General features: G+C 46.2%; 1 protein-coding gene across 1 annotated transcript in view; it reads right to left on the bottom strand.

The window, feature by feature from the left end:
* The window catches only part of CFAP251 (cilia and flagella associated protein 251), a 70985-nt gene extending 54841 nt beyond the window's left edge, over positions 1 to 16144 (bottom strand). The window contains exons 1-5 of the mRNA XM_057527381.1: positions 16010 to 16144; positions 14592 to 15067; positions 13525 to 13938; positions 7266 to 7406; positions 4443 to 4552 (exon numbers count right to left, since the gene is read on the bottom strand). Coding sequence (XP_057383364.1) covers positions 4443 to 4552; positions 7266 to 7406; positions 13525 to 13938; positions 14592 to 15047 — 1121 coding nt within the window. The 5' untranslated portion in view covers positions 15048 to 15067; positions 16010 to 16144. The remainder of the gene's footprint in view (positions 1 to 4442; positions 4553 to 7265; positions 7407 to 13524; positions 13939 to 14591; positions 15068 to 16009) is intronic.
* Positions 16145 to 17389: the final 1245 nt, after the last annotated feature.

Raw genomic sequence — 17389 nt, 5'->3', positions numbered from 1 at the left:
ACTAACTCAGGGCAGCACATAAACGTGCTATTTGTTCTCTCCTGGAGCTCTAGTCTCTCCTTCATTATCGAGTGCTGATTCTGTGCCAGGCGTGAAGGATGAGAACATGAAACAAGATGTCTAGGACACCATCCTAGCTTTCAGGAAAGCCGGCGTCCTCCTCCAGAAGGGGGAGTGTAAACAAGCACAGGCTTTCTCGACAGCAACTTCCCTGCATCTGTCAAAATCCTCAATGCACACACCCTAAGACCCGCCAATTCCACTTCTACAACTTTTTTTTCCTAGAGAAATAATAGCAAAAGTAAACAGAGATAAATGCCAAATTCATGCTTACTGTGGCACTGCTTTAATAGCAAAAATCTGGAAACAACACAAATATCCATTAATATGGGATTTGTTTAAAAAGTATCATGGTAAACCATATAATGAAAAGGAAAGCCACCTTCCAAAAGAATGAGGTAGATTTGGGAAAGTGACCAAAATTTTGTGGAAAAAAGCAAATAGCAAAACAGTAGACGTAGCATCATCCTGAGAGAGAGAGAGAGAGAGAGAGAGAGAGAGAGAGAGAGAGAGAGTGTGTGTGTGTGTGTGTGTGTGTGTGTATTTACATGTATAGAAAAAACTCTGGAGGAATGAACTCCAAACTACATGGTGACTCTGGATATAGGTCTGGGTGAAGGGGGACTTCCTTTTTTTTTTTTCCCTACGTGTCTGTATTGTGTCACTGGCAAGACTTTAGAACTGTAAGATACAGACAAAGCCTTAACACCCGCAGAATTTAATTAGATGATATCTGAATATCTGAGAGAGCCAAAGAAATGCAAGAAACAGCTGAAGCAATGATGGAAGTAGGCTGTGATGTGGTGGGGGTCCCTGACTTCCACTAGAAGAGTGGGTGGTAGGAAGACTTAATCCCGGAACGCGGGCTATGCAGACCCCCCGTTGGTTTTTCATTATGGAGACCTTGTTACAGCGAATGTGCACAGGCCTCAGTATGTCACATCGGTGTCCCAATTGGCTGGAACCAAGTCTGTGCCCTAGCTGAGGACCTGTCTGGCTCTCTGTCACTTGAGAAATTTTATCCCACTGAGACGTGGCCCCAAAAATTCCCTTGGGAAGGGAGTCCTAAAGTTGTTGGGAATGACATAATGACGTTCTTCGTGGGAAGGTGTATCTCATCCCCGGGGATATTTAGAATTAAGTGCAGAGAAGATGAAGTCAGTTGGACCTGTACTCTTAACATATTTGTGACAAGAGAATTTGTTCCTTTTTTTAAGAATGGGTCATGTTTAAGAGAATTTAGCATATTAGAGTCTCTAACAGATTAATTTGTGATTCTAATTGAAAGTCTGTAGTTGATTTAGACTTGTGATTTTAAATTCAAATTGTATTAGGTTTATAAACAATACTAGAACACTTAAGAGAACTTAGGACTTGCCATATTTATGTCTAATTTATTAGATTTACAGGAATTACTTAAGTACTGGTGAAGGATTTATTTGTTAATCAGACTACTAAAGAACTTAAAGATGAAACTGAATATATTCAATTTCTAAATGCAGTTTAAAATGTTTAAAAGGAGTTAATAAAATTTGTGAGACCAAACATTAATCAAAGCCCCCTTATAGGCAATTGCAAAAATACGCTAGATTTACACAGTAAGATTTAAGTTGAATTAATCTCAAGGAAGAAGTACCATTTATCACTTTAATAAGGTGAATATTAATTCTAAAATCAGATAATCCTTTCTGGGTTCCCAGAGTCATCATTTGCAATATCATAAAACTCATATCGACATATCATTTTAATTGTTAACCACAGATACACTTCACTTTGTAATTTTTAAAAATGACTGCCAGAGTCACCCCCGGTCTAGTGGGGGAGACAGCTCTATAAACAAGAAAGAAGCAAAGGATAAACACTGTTTGAATGGAGGCCAGCTCTGCCTGGGGCAGGGGAGCTGTCAGCAAAGGCTTGAGAGAAGAGAGGCACCAGAGGGGCCCATCCTTCCTGCCTCAGGACTTCCTGATGCAGGAGGTGACTTTCCCTCGTGTGTGTCAGGTGGATGTACCATTTCTTGCAGCTGAAAAGCATGTAATCGCTAGAGATGACCGCTAGGCAAGCAGACGGGAATTTGATTTCGTGGGGGAGGTGTTTGCGTGGCTAGGATGTGAGCGTGTACTCCCTGTAACAAGGGCTGAGCTGGCAACAGGCAGCAGGGGAGCCCATTAGGATTTCGCACATGGGAAAAGATCACGCTCAAAATGTTGTAGAGAAAAACCACATGATGATAGATGATGATGGCCACACATGTGTATTTTTTTTTGGCCTCGAGGCAGGCAGGATCTTAGTTCCCTGACTAGGGATGGAACCTGTGGCCCCTGCAGTGGAAGCACGGAGTCTTAACCACTGGACTGCCAGGGAAGTCCCCTTACACATGTGCATTTAAAACAACAGCAAATGTTCTGGAAGGAAACACACCAAATTGACTACCTAGAGGACTAGGATTGGAGATGGTGGCCAAAGGAGACTTTAGCTTCCAATTAAAATGTATTAAAGTGATTTTAAAAAAATCAGCAGATGAATGGATAAACAAAGTGTGGTATATCCATGCAATGGAATCTTAAACAGCTATAAAAAGGAATGGAGTACTGATTCATGCTACAACATGGAAGAATTTTGAAAATATTATGCTAAGTAAAAGAAGCCAGACACAAAAGCCACATATTGTATGATTCCACGGACATGAGATGTCCAGAATAGGCAAATCTTTAGTGACAGAAAGTAGATTAGAGGTTGGGGGGAGGGAGAATGAGGAATTCATTAGTTCAGATTTTCTGGTTGGGTGCTGCGAGTGTTCTGGAAAGAGTGGCGATGGCTGCACAACACTGTGAATGTAATTAATGCCAGTGAATTGTATATACATTTAAAAGCGGTTCAGTGTCACGGAGGCTGTGTTGAAGAGCGAAACTGCAGTGGGGGAGATCGGTCAGGAGGCTACTGCAAGGGCCCACGCAGGAGAGGGCGGGCAGAGGCGGTGGATGCAGGGTCAGAAGTTATTTGGAGGTGGAGGCGCAGGACTTTCGGACGTTTTAGCAGGAGATGCCCGTGGGACGTGCAGGTGGAGTGTCCTCTAGCAGCTCCCCCATCAGCACACAGGAAACACTGAGATGGCTGTTGAGAGTAAGATGGCGCGGTTTCAAACCCTGGCTCTGCTCCTGCCTGGCTGGAGAGCATGGCCACAGCTAAGGAAGGGCCACAGGAGGATGAAAAGAGTCTGAGAGGGAACAGACAGAGCGCAGGACGAGGGCCAGGGGGCTACGGTGTCAGAGGGGCCAAGGGAAATGATGAGGTAATACGGCCCCAGGGAGGCCAGCGGTCACCCGGGAGAGAGCAGCTCCTGTGTCACAGGACATTCAACATACCTTCCTCCTAACCTTCTTCTCCACCTGGACTCGTCCACCCCGCACCTCACCCCCTCCCACCCCGCTACACACCCAACCAAGGCCTTACAATCTTGTCGGTGAACCTAGCACTGCTCTCTGCCTCTAGGACCAGGAATTACAAAAGGACACACATCTGTGAGCACCTATCCTGGGCCGGGTGCTGTGCTCTGGATCTTCCTCACAATCCCGTAGGGTAAGTAGAGTAGATCAAAGAGCACCCCCTCGAAATTCATGCCACCCAGAACCTCAGAATGCGAGCTTATACGGAAAGAGAGTCTCTGCAGATGTAATTAGTTAGGATGAGGTCATACCGGTTAGGGTGGACCCTAAACCCAATGACTGGAGTCCTTATAAAAGAGAAGACCTTGCAGAGAGACGCAGAGCGGGAGACGCCACATGAAGATGGAAGCAGAGGCTGGAGCGATGTGTCTACAGGTCAAGGACCACCAAGGATGCCCGCAACCACCCGAAGCAGGAGGGCAGCATGGGACAGATTCTCTCTCAGGACCCCAGGAGCTCCCTGCAGACTCCCCAGTTTCAGACATTTGGCCTCATGAACAGTGAGAAAATAAATTTCTGTGATTTTAAGCCACCCAGATTGGGGTAATTTCTTACAGCAGCCCAGGGAAATGAAGACAGTAAGTACGATTAGTCTTTTTTTTTTTTTTGGCAGATGGTGAAAGTCACATCATTTCTCTGGGTCTCCCAGCTGGGTGAGAGTGAGTTGGCCTCCCTCAACCCAGTCCGCCTGGGGGCCACCGACAAACCAAGTTTCTGGGCTTAAAGAGCCAAGAATCACCCATGGGAAATTCACCAAAGTAATGTCATCCCAACAGGCCTTGGGGCAATAAGACAACCTCCCCTGAGAACCTCGCCCCTCGCCCTGCCTCCCAGCACCGGCTTCTGTACCCCCGGAACGGCATGACTCCTTTTTTTGCGGTCACGGTGGCAGGCGCTGCACAAAAATGCGGGGGGAAGCGGCTGCGACATGCCTACCCCGAGAAGCAGTCCCATATGATTATCAGGCAGTCGGGCCCTTTGTCGGCTGTGGCGACCCAGCGCCTGTCTTCGCTGATGCAGAGGCAGGAGATGACGTTGGGGTGGCCCTGCAGACGTGGAGAGAAGTCGCTCTGAGACAGCGGTTTGGGGGGCCCAGCCCTGGCACCAGCAGGAAAGGCGGGGCCCCGGAGGCACACCTGAGCTCCCTTTCCAGATGCCGCTGGCTGAAAATCCTACTCCCACCCGCCCTCCCTGGTGTTTCTCTACAGCCAGAGGTTTCAAACTTCCCCTCAAAACACTCGCAGGGTAAGCTGCACTCCCTGCAAGAACAGCGGCTTCCTAGGGGTCGAGGCGTATACCCGACTCTGAACCCACGTGGAGAATAAATGTCCAGGTCCCCCCACCTCCAGCCCCCCCAAACCTCCCTACCAGCCTCATCTCCCCCAGAACTGCTCACTCAGGCCACTGAGCAGCTCTGGAACCAAAGCCTCCGCACAGGCCTCTCTGCTTTCACTCGTATCCTCCTACAGTCTTCCCCACACAACAGAGGAATCTTCTGGAAACACAAACAAGATGGCAGCCGGGAAACAGCCCCTGTTTCCCTCCTTCCATGTCACCCCTCGCTCACTCTGGCTTCCTCTCTGGGCCTCACACACGAGGCCTGAAAACTCAGAGCTCTCTCTGTCTGTCTGGGATGCTCTTCCCTGCAAAATGGCCCCGGGTTGGTTCATGCTCAGCCTTCAGGTCTTAGCACAAACAGCCCTTTTTTTTTAAATTAATTAAGTTATTTATTTATTTATTTTTAGCTGTGTTGGGTCTTCGTTTCTGTGCGAGGGCTTTCTCTAGTTGCGGCGAGCGGGGGCCACTCATCGCGGTGCGCGGGCCTCTCACTGTCGCGGCCTCTCTCGTTGCAGAGCACAAGCTCCAGACACGCAGGCTCAGTAGTTGTGGCTCACGGGCCTAGTTGCTCCGCGGCATGTGGGATCTTCCCAGACCAGGGCTCGAACCCGTGTCCCCCGCATTGGCAGGCAGATTCTCAACCACTGCTCCAGCAGGGAAGCCCAAACAGCACTTTTTTATTCCCTGCCCACTCAATCCAGAGGAAGTCTCCTCTCACCCTGATTCTTCCCTCTTAGAGCGTTTTCACATTTCCTTTCGAGCAACTGTTAAAATCTTTAGGTATATACTTATGTGTTCACTTGTTTAACGACTGTCTCTCCATGAGGGGGGACTAGATCTATTTTGGTCATAACTACAGACCCATCACCTGAAACACAGTGGTTATGATAAATACATGTGGGATGTATGAATGAACGAACGAATGGCCGAGGCCACCCCCGGCCACCCAACCCTGCGGAGGCTGGACGCCCGCCTGGCTGCTCCCTGCTTCTCAGCCCCTCGGCCCCGCCCGCCCCCGACTCTGAGCCTGCCCACCACACTGTGCCTTCTCCCCCTGCTGCCACCTCTGCGCTCGGCGCCACACGTTCAACTCAGCTCTGGGAAGGGCTGCTTGCTGACTGTGTGTGTATTTCAGGACTTCTAGAAAGCAAATTCCTTAAGTTACACCCACGTGTCTTGGATCCCTGGCACGATGCTGAGTACTGGCTGAGTCTCGGAAAATACTTTGTGAAGTTTCTGATCTAGGCATTGACTAAGGAAGGTCCTTATATGTCAACTGAAAAGGGTAACAGGGAACTGTTTACCGGGTTAGCTAGTAGAAAGTCGGACACCAGGAAAACGTGACATTTGGACAGGTAAATGATGAAAACGAAAGGGGTCAAAAACATCCGGAACAGAGGAGGCAGAGCGGTGAGGGGAAGGCAGGCATGTGGGGCATTCGGGGAGGCACGGAGCAGGGTGTAAATAAAGCCAAGTGCTGGAGGGAGGAGACAGGAGGAAAGACTGACCTACTTAATACTGTCAAGTCAGGAGACCTGGATGTAAGACCTGGCTTCAGCATCTGCTAGCACAGCCTTGGGCAAGTCAGCTAAATCCCTCTGAATCTCAGTTTCCTCTCCTGTGAAATGGGAATATTAACACTCACTTCTCAGCATGAGTAGGAGGATCAAAGCCCTCTGAGCCCTGGAAAGGAGTCTGAGTTTTTATTAGGTCCGAATTCCTGCCCTTTGCATCTCACCATAGTCCTGTGGAGACAACATGGTCTCTCCTGACCACATTTTTACAGAAATGTAAAAAATACAGATGCTTTAGATTCTAGTTACTATAAAATTAAAGTCAACTGCTATTTGCACATTGATTCTGATTAGAATCAGAGAGAAAACGAACAATAAAATGTGTTCCTAAAAACAGAATTTGCTATGGTTCAGAAGAGAGGAAGGAAAACGTGAATGAGATGGAATGAAGTTGACCCCTGAAATAAAAAACAAAGTGCTGGACTTCCCTGGTGGCACAGTGGTTAAGAATCCGCCTGCCAATGCAGGGGACACTGGTTCGAGCCCTGGTCCGGGAAGATCCCACATGCCACGGAGCAACTAAGCCCATGCGCCACAACTGCTGAGCCTGCGCTCTAGAGCCCGTGAGCCACAACTACTGAGCCTGCATGCCACAACTACTGAAGCCCATGCGCCTAGAGCCCGTGCTCCGCAACAAGAGAAGCCACCGCAATGAGAAGCCTGCACACCACAACAAAAAGTAGCCCCTGCTCGCCGCAACTAGAGAAAGCCTGCACACAGCAACAAAGACCCAACACAGCCAAAAATAAATCAATTAATTAATTAAAAAGCAACAACAATAACAACCAAAGTGCTATATTCAGGTTAAAGACAACCTCTTTCACTTGAAGTAAGAAAACCTGCAAACCTGAAGATGGTGCTGGTTATTCTTGAAGACATTGTAGATGACCGCAGTGTGAGCACTGGCATACAGAAGAACTCTCTGGTTTTCGTCTTGAATGTAGTAAACAGGAAGGGAACTGTTCCATCCGAACGACCAGGTCATGGTCTGGAAGACAAAGGTAAAAGCGGGAAGACGCTACGGTGCACGAACCCAGAGCTGTGACACCGGGTACTCCCGGCCTGAGTCCTGGAGGAGAAGGATTCACATCATCAGCCAATGAAGAGACATCACCTTGAGAAGTCCTCAAGAGCACGCGACACCGCGGATGACCCCTGAAACGTGATGCTAGGAGCCAAATGCAAAGGACCACATACTGTGTGACCCCATCTACATAAAATGTCCAGAATAGGCAGATCCATAGAGACAGGAAGCAGATCAGTGGTTGCCAGGGGGTGAGGGGAGGGGGACTGGGGGGACGACTGCTTACTGCGTATGGGTTTCTTTTTGGGGGGACGGAAATGTTCTGAAATTAGATACTGGCAACGGTTGCATAACCTAGGGAACAGGCTAAAAACCAATCAACTGGAGCTTCCCTGGTGGCGCAGTGGTTGAGAATCTGCCTGCCAATGCAGGGGACACGGGTTCGAGCCCTGGTCCCGGAAGATCCCACATGCCGCGGAGCAACTAGGCCCGTGAGCCACAACTACTGAGCCTGCGCGTCTGGAGCCTGTGCTCAGCAACAAGAGAGGCCGCGATAGTGAGAGGCCCGCGCACCGCGATGAAGAGTGGCCCCCGCTTGCCGCAACTAGAGAAAGCCCTCACACAGAAACGAAGACCCAACACAGCCAAAAATAAAATAAAATAAATAAATAAATTTAAAAAACAAACAAACAAACAAAAAACCAATCAACTGTACACTTTAAAAGGGTAAATTTTCAGACATAGAAAACAAACTTATGGTTACGAAAGTGGGGAAGGGGGGGTGGGAGGGATAAATTAGGAGCTTGGGATTAACAGATACACACTACTATATATAAAATAGATAACCAACAAGGACCTACTGTATAGCACAGGGAACTATACTCAATATCTTGTAATAACCTATAAGGGAAAAGAATCTGAAAAAGAAAAAATATATATATATATATACACACACATGCATATGAATCACTTTGCTGTACACCTGAAACTAACACAACATTGTAAATCAACTATATTTCAACAAAAATAAATTTTATAAACTTTTTTTAATTTTAAAGGGTAAACTTTACAAGGATGTGGAGAAACTGGGACCCTTGTGCGTTACTGGTGGGAGTGTGAAATGGTGCAGCTGCTGTGGAAAACAGTATGGAGGTTCCTCAAAAAACTGAAAATACAATTACCATATACTCCAGCAAGTACACTTCTGGGTATCTACCCAAAAGAACAGGAAACAGGGTCTCGGAGAGATATGTGTACACCCGTGCTCATAGCAGCATATTTCACGGTAGCCAAAAGGTGGAAAACAAGCCAGTGTCCATCGACAGATGAATGGATAAACAAAAGGTGAGTATTATGCAGCCTCCAAAGGGATGGAGATTCTGACACATGCTCCGACATGGATGAACCTTGAGGACATTATGTAAGTAAAATACATCAGCCACAAAAAGACAAATATGAACTGAATGGTTCCACTTATATGAGGTCCCTAGAGTAGTCAAACTCATAGAGACAGAAAGTAGAAGGGCAGTAGCCAGGGACCGGGGTGGGGATGGGGAGTCGGTGTTTGTGGGTACAGTGTGTGTTTCACAAGATGAAGAGAGTTATGGGGATGGGTGATGATAGTGGCTGCACAACCATGTGAATGTATTCAATACCACTGAGCTTTTACACCTAAAAATGGTTAAGGTGGTAAATTTTATGTTATGTGCCTTTTACCACAATCTTTTAAGAAAAAGTTAAGAGGGTGGATTTTATGGATGTGAATTCTACCTCGATTTAAAAAGAAAAGAAAAGCTACGTGGTGCTTACACAGGAGTGTTTACTGTGTAAGAATTCAATGAGTTCTACACTTGCGTGTGCTCTTTCTGTTTATGTTATATTTCAATAAAGACGTTTTCTTTAAAAGAAAGTCTTCAACAGTAAATAGAAACAAATTCCTATTCATCTTCTCCCCAGGACCTAGACCCAGCTCAGTACCAGACACACAGTGAGCACTTAACGTTGTGAAATTCAATTTACTGAATGAGAGTACGTAGGATGGACAAGTTATAATAAAGTCACTAAGTAACTTCATAAGAAAGGCAATTATTCAGCCTGGGTATCTGTTCGTTATACACGATTTTCCCTGGAAGGATAAAGTATAAAAGAGACAAAACTCCCTTAGGAGGATTAAAAATTCCACACTGCCAGGAACAAGTCCAAAATAAAAATTTCATGAAATGAAAAATAACAGGTATTATAAATCTGACTACTGCTTCCAATTCAATAGTAGTTTGTTTATGTATATTTTTGTATTCAACGTCTCTTAAAAAAATTACGGATAAACTGTGGTATGTTCATACAACGGAATATTATTCAGCAATAAAAAGAAATGAGCTTGCAAGCCATGAAAAGATGTGGAGGAACCTTAAATGCATGTTGCTAAGTGAAAGAAGCCAGCCTGAAAAGGCTTCAAACTGTATGATTCCAACCACATGACACCGTGGAAAAGGCAAAACTATGGAGACAATAAAAATCAGTGGTTGTCAGGGGCTTGGGTTGGGGGAATAAGGGGGAGGGAGAGATGAACAGGTAGGGCACAGGACATTTTTAGGGCAGTGAAACTACTCTGTATCAAACAACAATGGTAGATACATGTCATTATGCATTTGTCAAAGCCCAGAGAATGTACAACATAGAGTGAACCCTAAGGTAAACTATGGACTTAAGGTAATTCTAACTCACCATATTGGCTCATCAATTGCGACAAATGTACTGCACTAATGCAAGATGGTAATAATAGAGGAGATGAGGGGGGAAGGAGGCACAAGGGAGTATGTGGGAATTCTCTGTGCTTTTCATTCAGTTTTTCTATAAACCTAAAACTGCCCCCAAATAATAAAGTCTATTTAAAAAATTAACCAAGGCTGATGTGGTAGAGTGTTTAAAGTGATGGCTAAGTGATTAGTTACTAAAAATCAGTGGGTTATATTGGAGCATAGAAATGAAATCTGGTGATGGGATTTCCCTGGCAGTCCAGTGGTTAAGACCCCAAGCTGCCACTGCAGGGGGTGTGGGTTCCATCCCTGGTCGGGGAACTAAGATCCTGCATGCCTCACGGCCAAAAGAAAAATAAATAAAGAAATGAAATCTGGTGAGTTTCCTTTCTGATCTTTGAATGATACTTAAGGTTAAATTGATGTACCGCATATTTCTCCCAAGACAGAGTGGGCGACGTGGCCGATTTCTCTCCTACACGCTTCATTCCCCATTCTCTCCTGATTCTATCTGCTCATTCGCTGTAACTTATATTTACATTTAGGTCTTTTATTGCGTGGGCGTGAGTGGTAGAATTACGGAATCATAATTGCCTCAAGCTGCAACTTCTAGGAACGGAACTATTTCATATCTGGCTGGTTCTTAAGAGCCAATTTCTTCAAGTGAGATGGTTCTTTTGGAAACCTGCTAATTCTAAAAGGCCTGATAGTCGTCCTGGAAATTTATTTTGAGATTCAACAAATTAGTTACAAAAAGAAAATACTCTTAACTAGACTCCTGTCTCCAGGTAAGACAACTCTTTCAAGGTCAAAACTGGGCTGACCTCGCTCAGTAGTAACAGAACTTCCTTGCTTGAGCAGCCCTCACGTTAACGGAAATCACACAGTACTAACACTCATCGCATTTTGCACTAGTTTTAACACTCATGGCGAATGATGATGGAGACAGCCGCCTCTCACATCGATCTTCTTCTAAAACGTGGTCATCTGGAAAACAAAACTTTATTGTCAAAATCAGATTTCACTGTATTTGATAGTTATATGATTCCTTCTCATAAACACATGATACCTTGTTACTTGGCTGGAGATGGTATTCACGGTTAGGTCTATTTACCATGAGCACTGCTAGTTATTACAGGCCTTTGGGATAAGCCGGGGGAGCCCAAAGGAGAAGGAGGATATGCTGCGAGCACAGAGATGGAGAGGCACACACGCACTGAAGCACCTTTGGTGAGAGCAAGAAATCAGAAACAGCATAAATGGCCATCAATAAGGAAACAGCTGAATTTAAAATGAGGAAGTGGAGCTTCCCTGGTGGCGCAGTGGTTGAGAATCCGCCTGCTAATGCGGGGGACACGGGTTCGAGCCCTGGTCTGGGAAGATCCCACATGCCGCGGAGCAACTGGGCCCGTGAGCCACAACTACTGAGCCTGCGCGTCTGGAGCCTGTGCCCCGCAACGGGAGGGGCCGCGATAGTGAGAGGCCTGCGCACCGCGATGAAGAGTGGCCCCCGCTTGCGGCAACTACAGAAAGCCCTCGCACGAAATGAAGACCCAACACAGCTAAAAAAATTAATTAATTAATTAATTAAAAATAAAAAAATTTAAAATGAGGAAGTGGATATACATGCACTGATATAAAAAATCCTCTAAGACATATTAAGTGCAAAAACATTTATGCAGAAATGCAGAATATCTCACTGGTTAAAAACAAACAAACAAACAAACATCTAAAAACACAAATCGTGTGTGTGTGCGCACGCAGATACATGTTTATATATGTACCAAAAAAGGTCTGGAGAGATACAGTTATACCAAACTGCAAAAGTAGTCACCTCAGGAAAACGGGATTGGGATGGGAGTGTGTTCGAGAAGAGGAATCTTTGCCTTTGTCTATTTTTTTATAAAGAGCACTTATTCATTTTAACAAAAAGAAGAAACAATAAAGGCGAAAGGAAAGGAAAAAGAAAGACGGCGCACCCAAAGAGCTAAGCAAACCTGCAAAGAGAGAAGGCCTAGGAAAGTTTGGTTCTGCAGTGAGCCCAAGGCTAACAGGGGGCCCAGACCTGTGCAGTGGCTTTTGTCAAGTGCAGGTAGCTGGGGCCTGGATAAAAAGATCGCTTGCTCTTATTAGGGACGTTACCTGATTTCTGGTTAGTTGGCTAAACAAGACAAATGTCTTCATGGGCTCTAAAACTCAATTATTCTTGGGACTTCCCTGGCGGCCCAGTGATTAGGACTCCGAGCTTCCACTGCAGGGGGCGAGGGTTCAATTTCTGATTGGGGAACTAAGATCCAACATGCCGCTCAGTGCGGCCAAATAAATAAATAAACTCAATTATTCTTTCTTTCAGACTGAGCAATTGCAAGCTTGAACCTTTAACTCCATTGCTCAAAGTCGGCCAAATCTACAGAAAGGAGGCTGTCAGTTCTCTGCACTTCCCCCTCGGCACCCTTCCCTCACCACCACCAGCACAACCATCATCACCTAGTTGTTAACACTTGTCAAGTGCTCACTCTGTGTTAGGAACTGCATTAAGTACACACAGTCCATCACTTACGAATCTTCCAAAGGCATGAATCTACAGTGGGGGGAGAAAAAAAGATGAATCCTAGGAAACAATTTTCAGAAAGTAGCAGATGGAGGAAGAAAGAAGGAGAAGGAAAAAAAAAAAAACCTCCTCTTCCTTCTCTTGGCAAATGATAATATTTTTACCCTCGCAGATGGCGTCTCCCTGGAACACTGTCAGCGGCAGCAAAGTCAGACTCCTTGGGACCGCCTGGTGCTTTTCCCGGTGGCTTTCACTTTTTCCAGACCTTTGACTTACTGATCTATCTTGGGATGGATAGCTTTAGGAACCTGTGGTCGTTTTAGGAGCTGGTAAAGGGATCAAGCCAGTTACAGCAGAAGAGGCGAGGAGAGGAGGGAAAGGGAAGGAACTGGTGGTATGGAGGAGGAGTATTATGATGTGGGAGAGAGAGAGGGAAAGGGAGGGAGAGAGAGAGATGGAGCGAGAAGAGAGAGGGGAGAGGGGAGAGGTCGATTTTGAGTCTCCCCCAAGAAAACAGCGTCCTATACAACGGACAAACCACGTGCGGAATTTCCTGCCTGCAGAGCAACGCTGCTGAACCCAGATGCAGCGTTCGTGTCCACATACTGTCACACATGTCCAGCCACAGCTCCAAACTGAACTTTAAAGAGACACAGGTCTGTGATTAGCTTAAAAAGGAGCTTTCTGGTGGTATTATTTTCCATATGCATAAAATTCCCCTATTTCACAATACTCTCAAAACACTGGGGGAAATTTAAAAGCATGTTGCACTTACCAAGGGATACACGTTGGCACTGTCATCCTTTTGGAACAAAATGTCCTCGGTGGCAGTGGAGACCAGTGACACCTTAGGGATCCTTGCTTTGGGCTGGAATTCTTTTTCTTTTTTCTCATTTACGTATAATACTCTTTTTTCTTTTCTCCCTTCTCTCTTTTCTGGCTCCAAGTCTCCCCTTTCTGGTTGCAAGTCTCTCCTTTCTTGTCCCAATTCATCTTGGGGCCTCTGGTCGGTTCTCTCTGCAAGCTCGCCTGAAGGCTGCTTTTCAGGGGAACTAAGGTGTTGTTCCGCAGAAGTGGTTAGATCCAAATCAAGAAACTCTAATTGTGAGACCATGCTTCTTGGAAGTTCGAGTGTTTCCAAAAGCTCTGATTGTAATGAATGCTTTGACTCTCTACCACTATAGGTTTTCTTAAAAAAGAAATAAAAAGGAGATTGTGATTTCAAATACAGTACACGCTGCTACATGCCCTCATTTAGTTTCCTTTCTCTTCCTAATCAGCCAGTCTTAGTGTTAGCCTCACGTCGGAATTATGAAGCACTTTTTAAAAAGAGCCTGGGACATTCTGTACTCAAATAACATGAATCGTGGGTGTGTCAGGTTTATCCTTTGCCTACTAGCAGACCCACAACAGCAAAATTATTCTTCTAAGTGGCACTGGTGGCCTCCAAAACCACCACAGAGCCACAGAGAGTCACTTCTCCTTGGACCAGAGGTGATTTCTACAGGCTGTTTAGACAAGCACACTCCAGCTAACCCCTGTCCTTTAAGTCAGCTCTGGTACACACCTCCTCCAGGAAGCTTTCCCTGATCATCCTCCAAGCTGGGTCAAGTCGGCCTTTATATAGATACATATCTCCTAGGTACCTCTCAATCACTGCACTTAGTTTTATAATGTTTGCCTCCCTACATACCCTAGAGCTCCTTAAGAGAATGGACTGTGTCTTACTTGGTTTTATATCCGCAGAGCCTGGCAGGTAAGTGGGTAACAAGCATTCAATTAATGATTAGGAATGAATGAATGAACACACGAATGATTGAATGAATGAAAATTCCTACTTACTGGGAGTGTTCCTGACAAGACTGATTGGGAATCAGTTGGTGTAAGTCTCTCCAAACTGATCATGGACTTGGTGATTTCTTGGGGCTTCACTGTGGTTTCTTCCTGTGCTCCTGCAACTTCCTCCTCTACTTCTTCTCTGACAGCCTCCTCCTCCTTCCCAAATTCTTCCCCCTCTTCCTCTCCCTCCCTTTCCTCTTCCTCCTCTTGCTCCCCCACTCTCTTCTCCCCTTCTCCTTCTTCCTCTTCCTCCTCCCCTTCCTCCCCCTCCTCTTCCCCCTCCTCCTGAGACCCTCTCCATGCTAATGTGTTATCTTCTTTTAATTCCTGTTGCATATTTTCTAGCCCTTCATCATTTGGATATTTTTCTTCTTCTTCTTCTTCATCTTCTCCTTCTTCCATTTCTATTTCTCCATATTCTTCTGTCTCTTCCAGTGGGTTTTCCTCTGCATCTGACATTCTTCTCTTTGGAGATGTCTCTAGAGAAATTTTGAGCATAATAATCAGCAGGGCCCTCTGTTTTCCATTTTGATTTCCTGGTCCACAAACCTATCAATGAAATGTGCAATACCAGCTCTGCTCCTTTCCATGGGAATAAAAAGAATGCCATACTCCTGGGAAAGCCTGTCTCAAATCTTTAAAAATATTGATCCCGGGCCTCATCTTTCTGAGAATAATTTTAGAGCTCTCTAACTCAGTTTATATATATTCATATTCCCACAGGCAGCAAAATGATAACCCAGGCATTAGCAACAATTCTAATAATACGAATAAGGGAAGAAGCAGGTACCTTAGCGGTTAAGTATTGGCTTTCCAGTCAGCCTCTCCTGGCACTGAATACCAGTTCCACCACTCAGTTGCTCTGTGACCTTGGGCAAGTCACTTTACCCCTCGGAGTCTAAATCTGCTCACAGGCAAAGTTAAAATGATAACCCTAAATTGTGGGGGTGTTCTGAAGATTAGATGAAATGAAGTATGTAAAATGCTCGAGTTGCAGCACAGAGTGCTTGAGAAATGGTAGCAGTCTAGAAAGTTAAAAAGCCTAACATATTCTCTCGTTTATTCCTTACAGCAAACTTAAGAGTCTGAAGCTCTGAGTGGTGAAGTGACTTATTCAAGATCATACAGCGAGTAAGAAGCAGACCTCTCAATGTTCAGTTCCGCCATCTGAAAAATTATTGCTAAGACTTAAAGTCTAGGGCCCTTAGTACAGAGCCTCTTCCGACTGCCAAACTTTGCCAAATTCTTCATGGGGGGTGGGGGGAGCAGGTGTGTGCGTCCGTGGGGGCACAAAGCCCAGGCGCGGCCCCTTCCTCCAGCTCAGGTCTCCCTGGAGCTGCCCCAGGCCGAGCCCAGGTGGGGTGAGTGCCCCCCAAGAGGCACCAGGCCCCTCCTTGCCGGGGCCCCCGCCCCTGACTCACAGAGCGCGCCCACCCTGGTCCTCAAAGGCCGGGGTCTTCCCGCCGCGTGAACCCCTCGTCCACCTCCCGGCCTCCAGCTGCCGCCGCTTTCTCCTCCAAGGGCTCCCTAGTTACGGTCGCCACCCAAGCCCCGTCTCCATGGTAATCGCTGCCGCCGCAGGCGACGGGGCCGTAAAGCGAGAAGGCTGGCCGGCGGTCACGTGCCCAGAAAGCGGCGGGAGCGAGAGCGGGGAGCGGGGAGCTGGTCGAGCTCGCCCCCTGCCGCCGCGACTCGGGAGGTGAAATCGGCTTTCCTCTCACCTCTCCTCTCCTCCCCTCCCACTCTCCCCCATGTTTTCCCCTGGTGCCATCCCCTGAGAAGCTGCAGCGGCCAATCCTAGCAACTCTGACTTTCTGAAGACTTGACAAAGTTATGGGAAGAAGTACGAACGGTTTGATAAAATCCTGTCAAAAGCAAACTAAATTTCCCGGCCTCATTGGTGCAGCACACAGCTCCTCCCCACCTCCTTGCCCGGGCACTGCATGTTGTGCAGAAAATTTTAGCCAGCTGGGATTAAATGTTTCATAGGTTACGTTATCTTATCACATAACGTTTCTGCCAAACCAGTTTGTTAAGTCTATTAGGATGATTCCACCTCAAAGTGTCTCTCCATTACAATCTCACAAAAGACAGCCCACCTGCATGGCCATCTTGAGGTTTCTGAAGGGGGGACTTGCAGGAAACCAGCCAAAGGCACTGATGCAGAAGACTCTCTGCTGCTATCATTTTAGGAGGATGTGAATGAGTCTCTCCATCCCCACCCCACCCTCATACCCCAATGCTGGTTGATGCATTTGCATACATCTCAGAAAAATAAAAGGGATTGCTGGATGGGACAAGCTGTGTTTATTATAGCCTAGGGCTTATAAAAGATTGGAAAACACGTGGAATTAGAAAAACAATTTAAACAGCAAACACTGGTAAACACAGCACGTCTGTGGCTACAAGGGGGGAAATCCACGTGGATATTCGGCTAGAATACATGGTGTTTGGGGGCAGACACTCAACAGGAAGGCTTTCCAGTCAAGCATGAGCGCCCATGGCTGGAAACACACCCAGTACTGACTCCCGTCAGGGGGAGCTGGTATCTGTATCTAAGCCAAGCAAATCCAGTCCTGAGGAACCCAAGCATGCCTCAGTAGAATGTGCCAGATGCCCTGTGAAACAGAAAGTGGTCTGCAAGAACTGTGGAAATAAAATACTGTGATATGGTGAAGAGAGAAAAAAAGTAAAACACGGAGGCACTAGGAATCACTGAAACTCACTTTGCCATGTTAAAGAGAGAAAATAAAAGGAAGGAAGGAGGAATCAGCATTTGCAAGAAGACAGCTCTGCACACA

This window comes from Balaenoptera acutorostrata, chromosome 13 (genome assembly GCF_949987535.1).
Source record: "Balaenoptera acutorostrata chromosome 13, mBalAcu1.1, whole genome shotgun sequence".
Taxonomy (NCBI): domain Eukaryota; kingdom Metazoa; phylum Chordata; class Mammalia; order Artiodactyla; family Balaenopteridae; genus Balaenoptera; species Balaenoptera acutorostrata.
The sequence above is the reverse complement of the archived record's forward strand: the minus strand, read 5'-3'. Positions and strand labels throughout refer to the sequence as shown.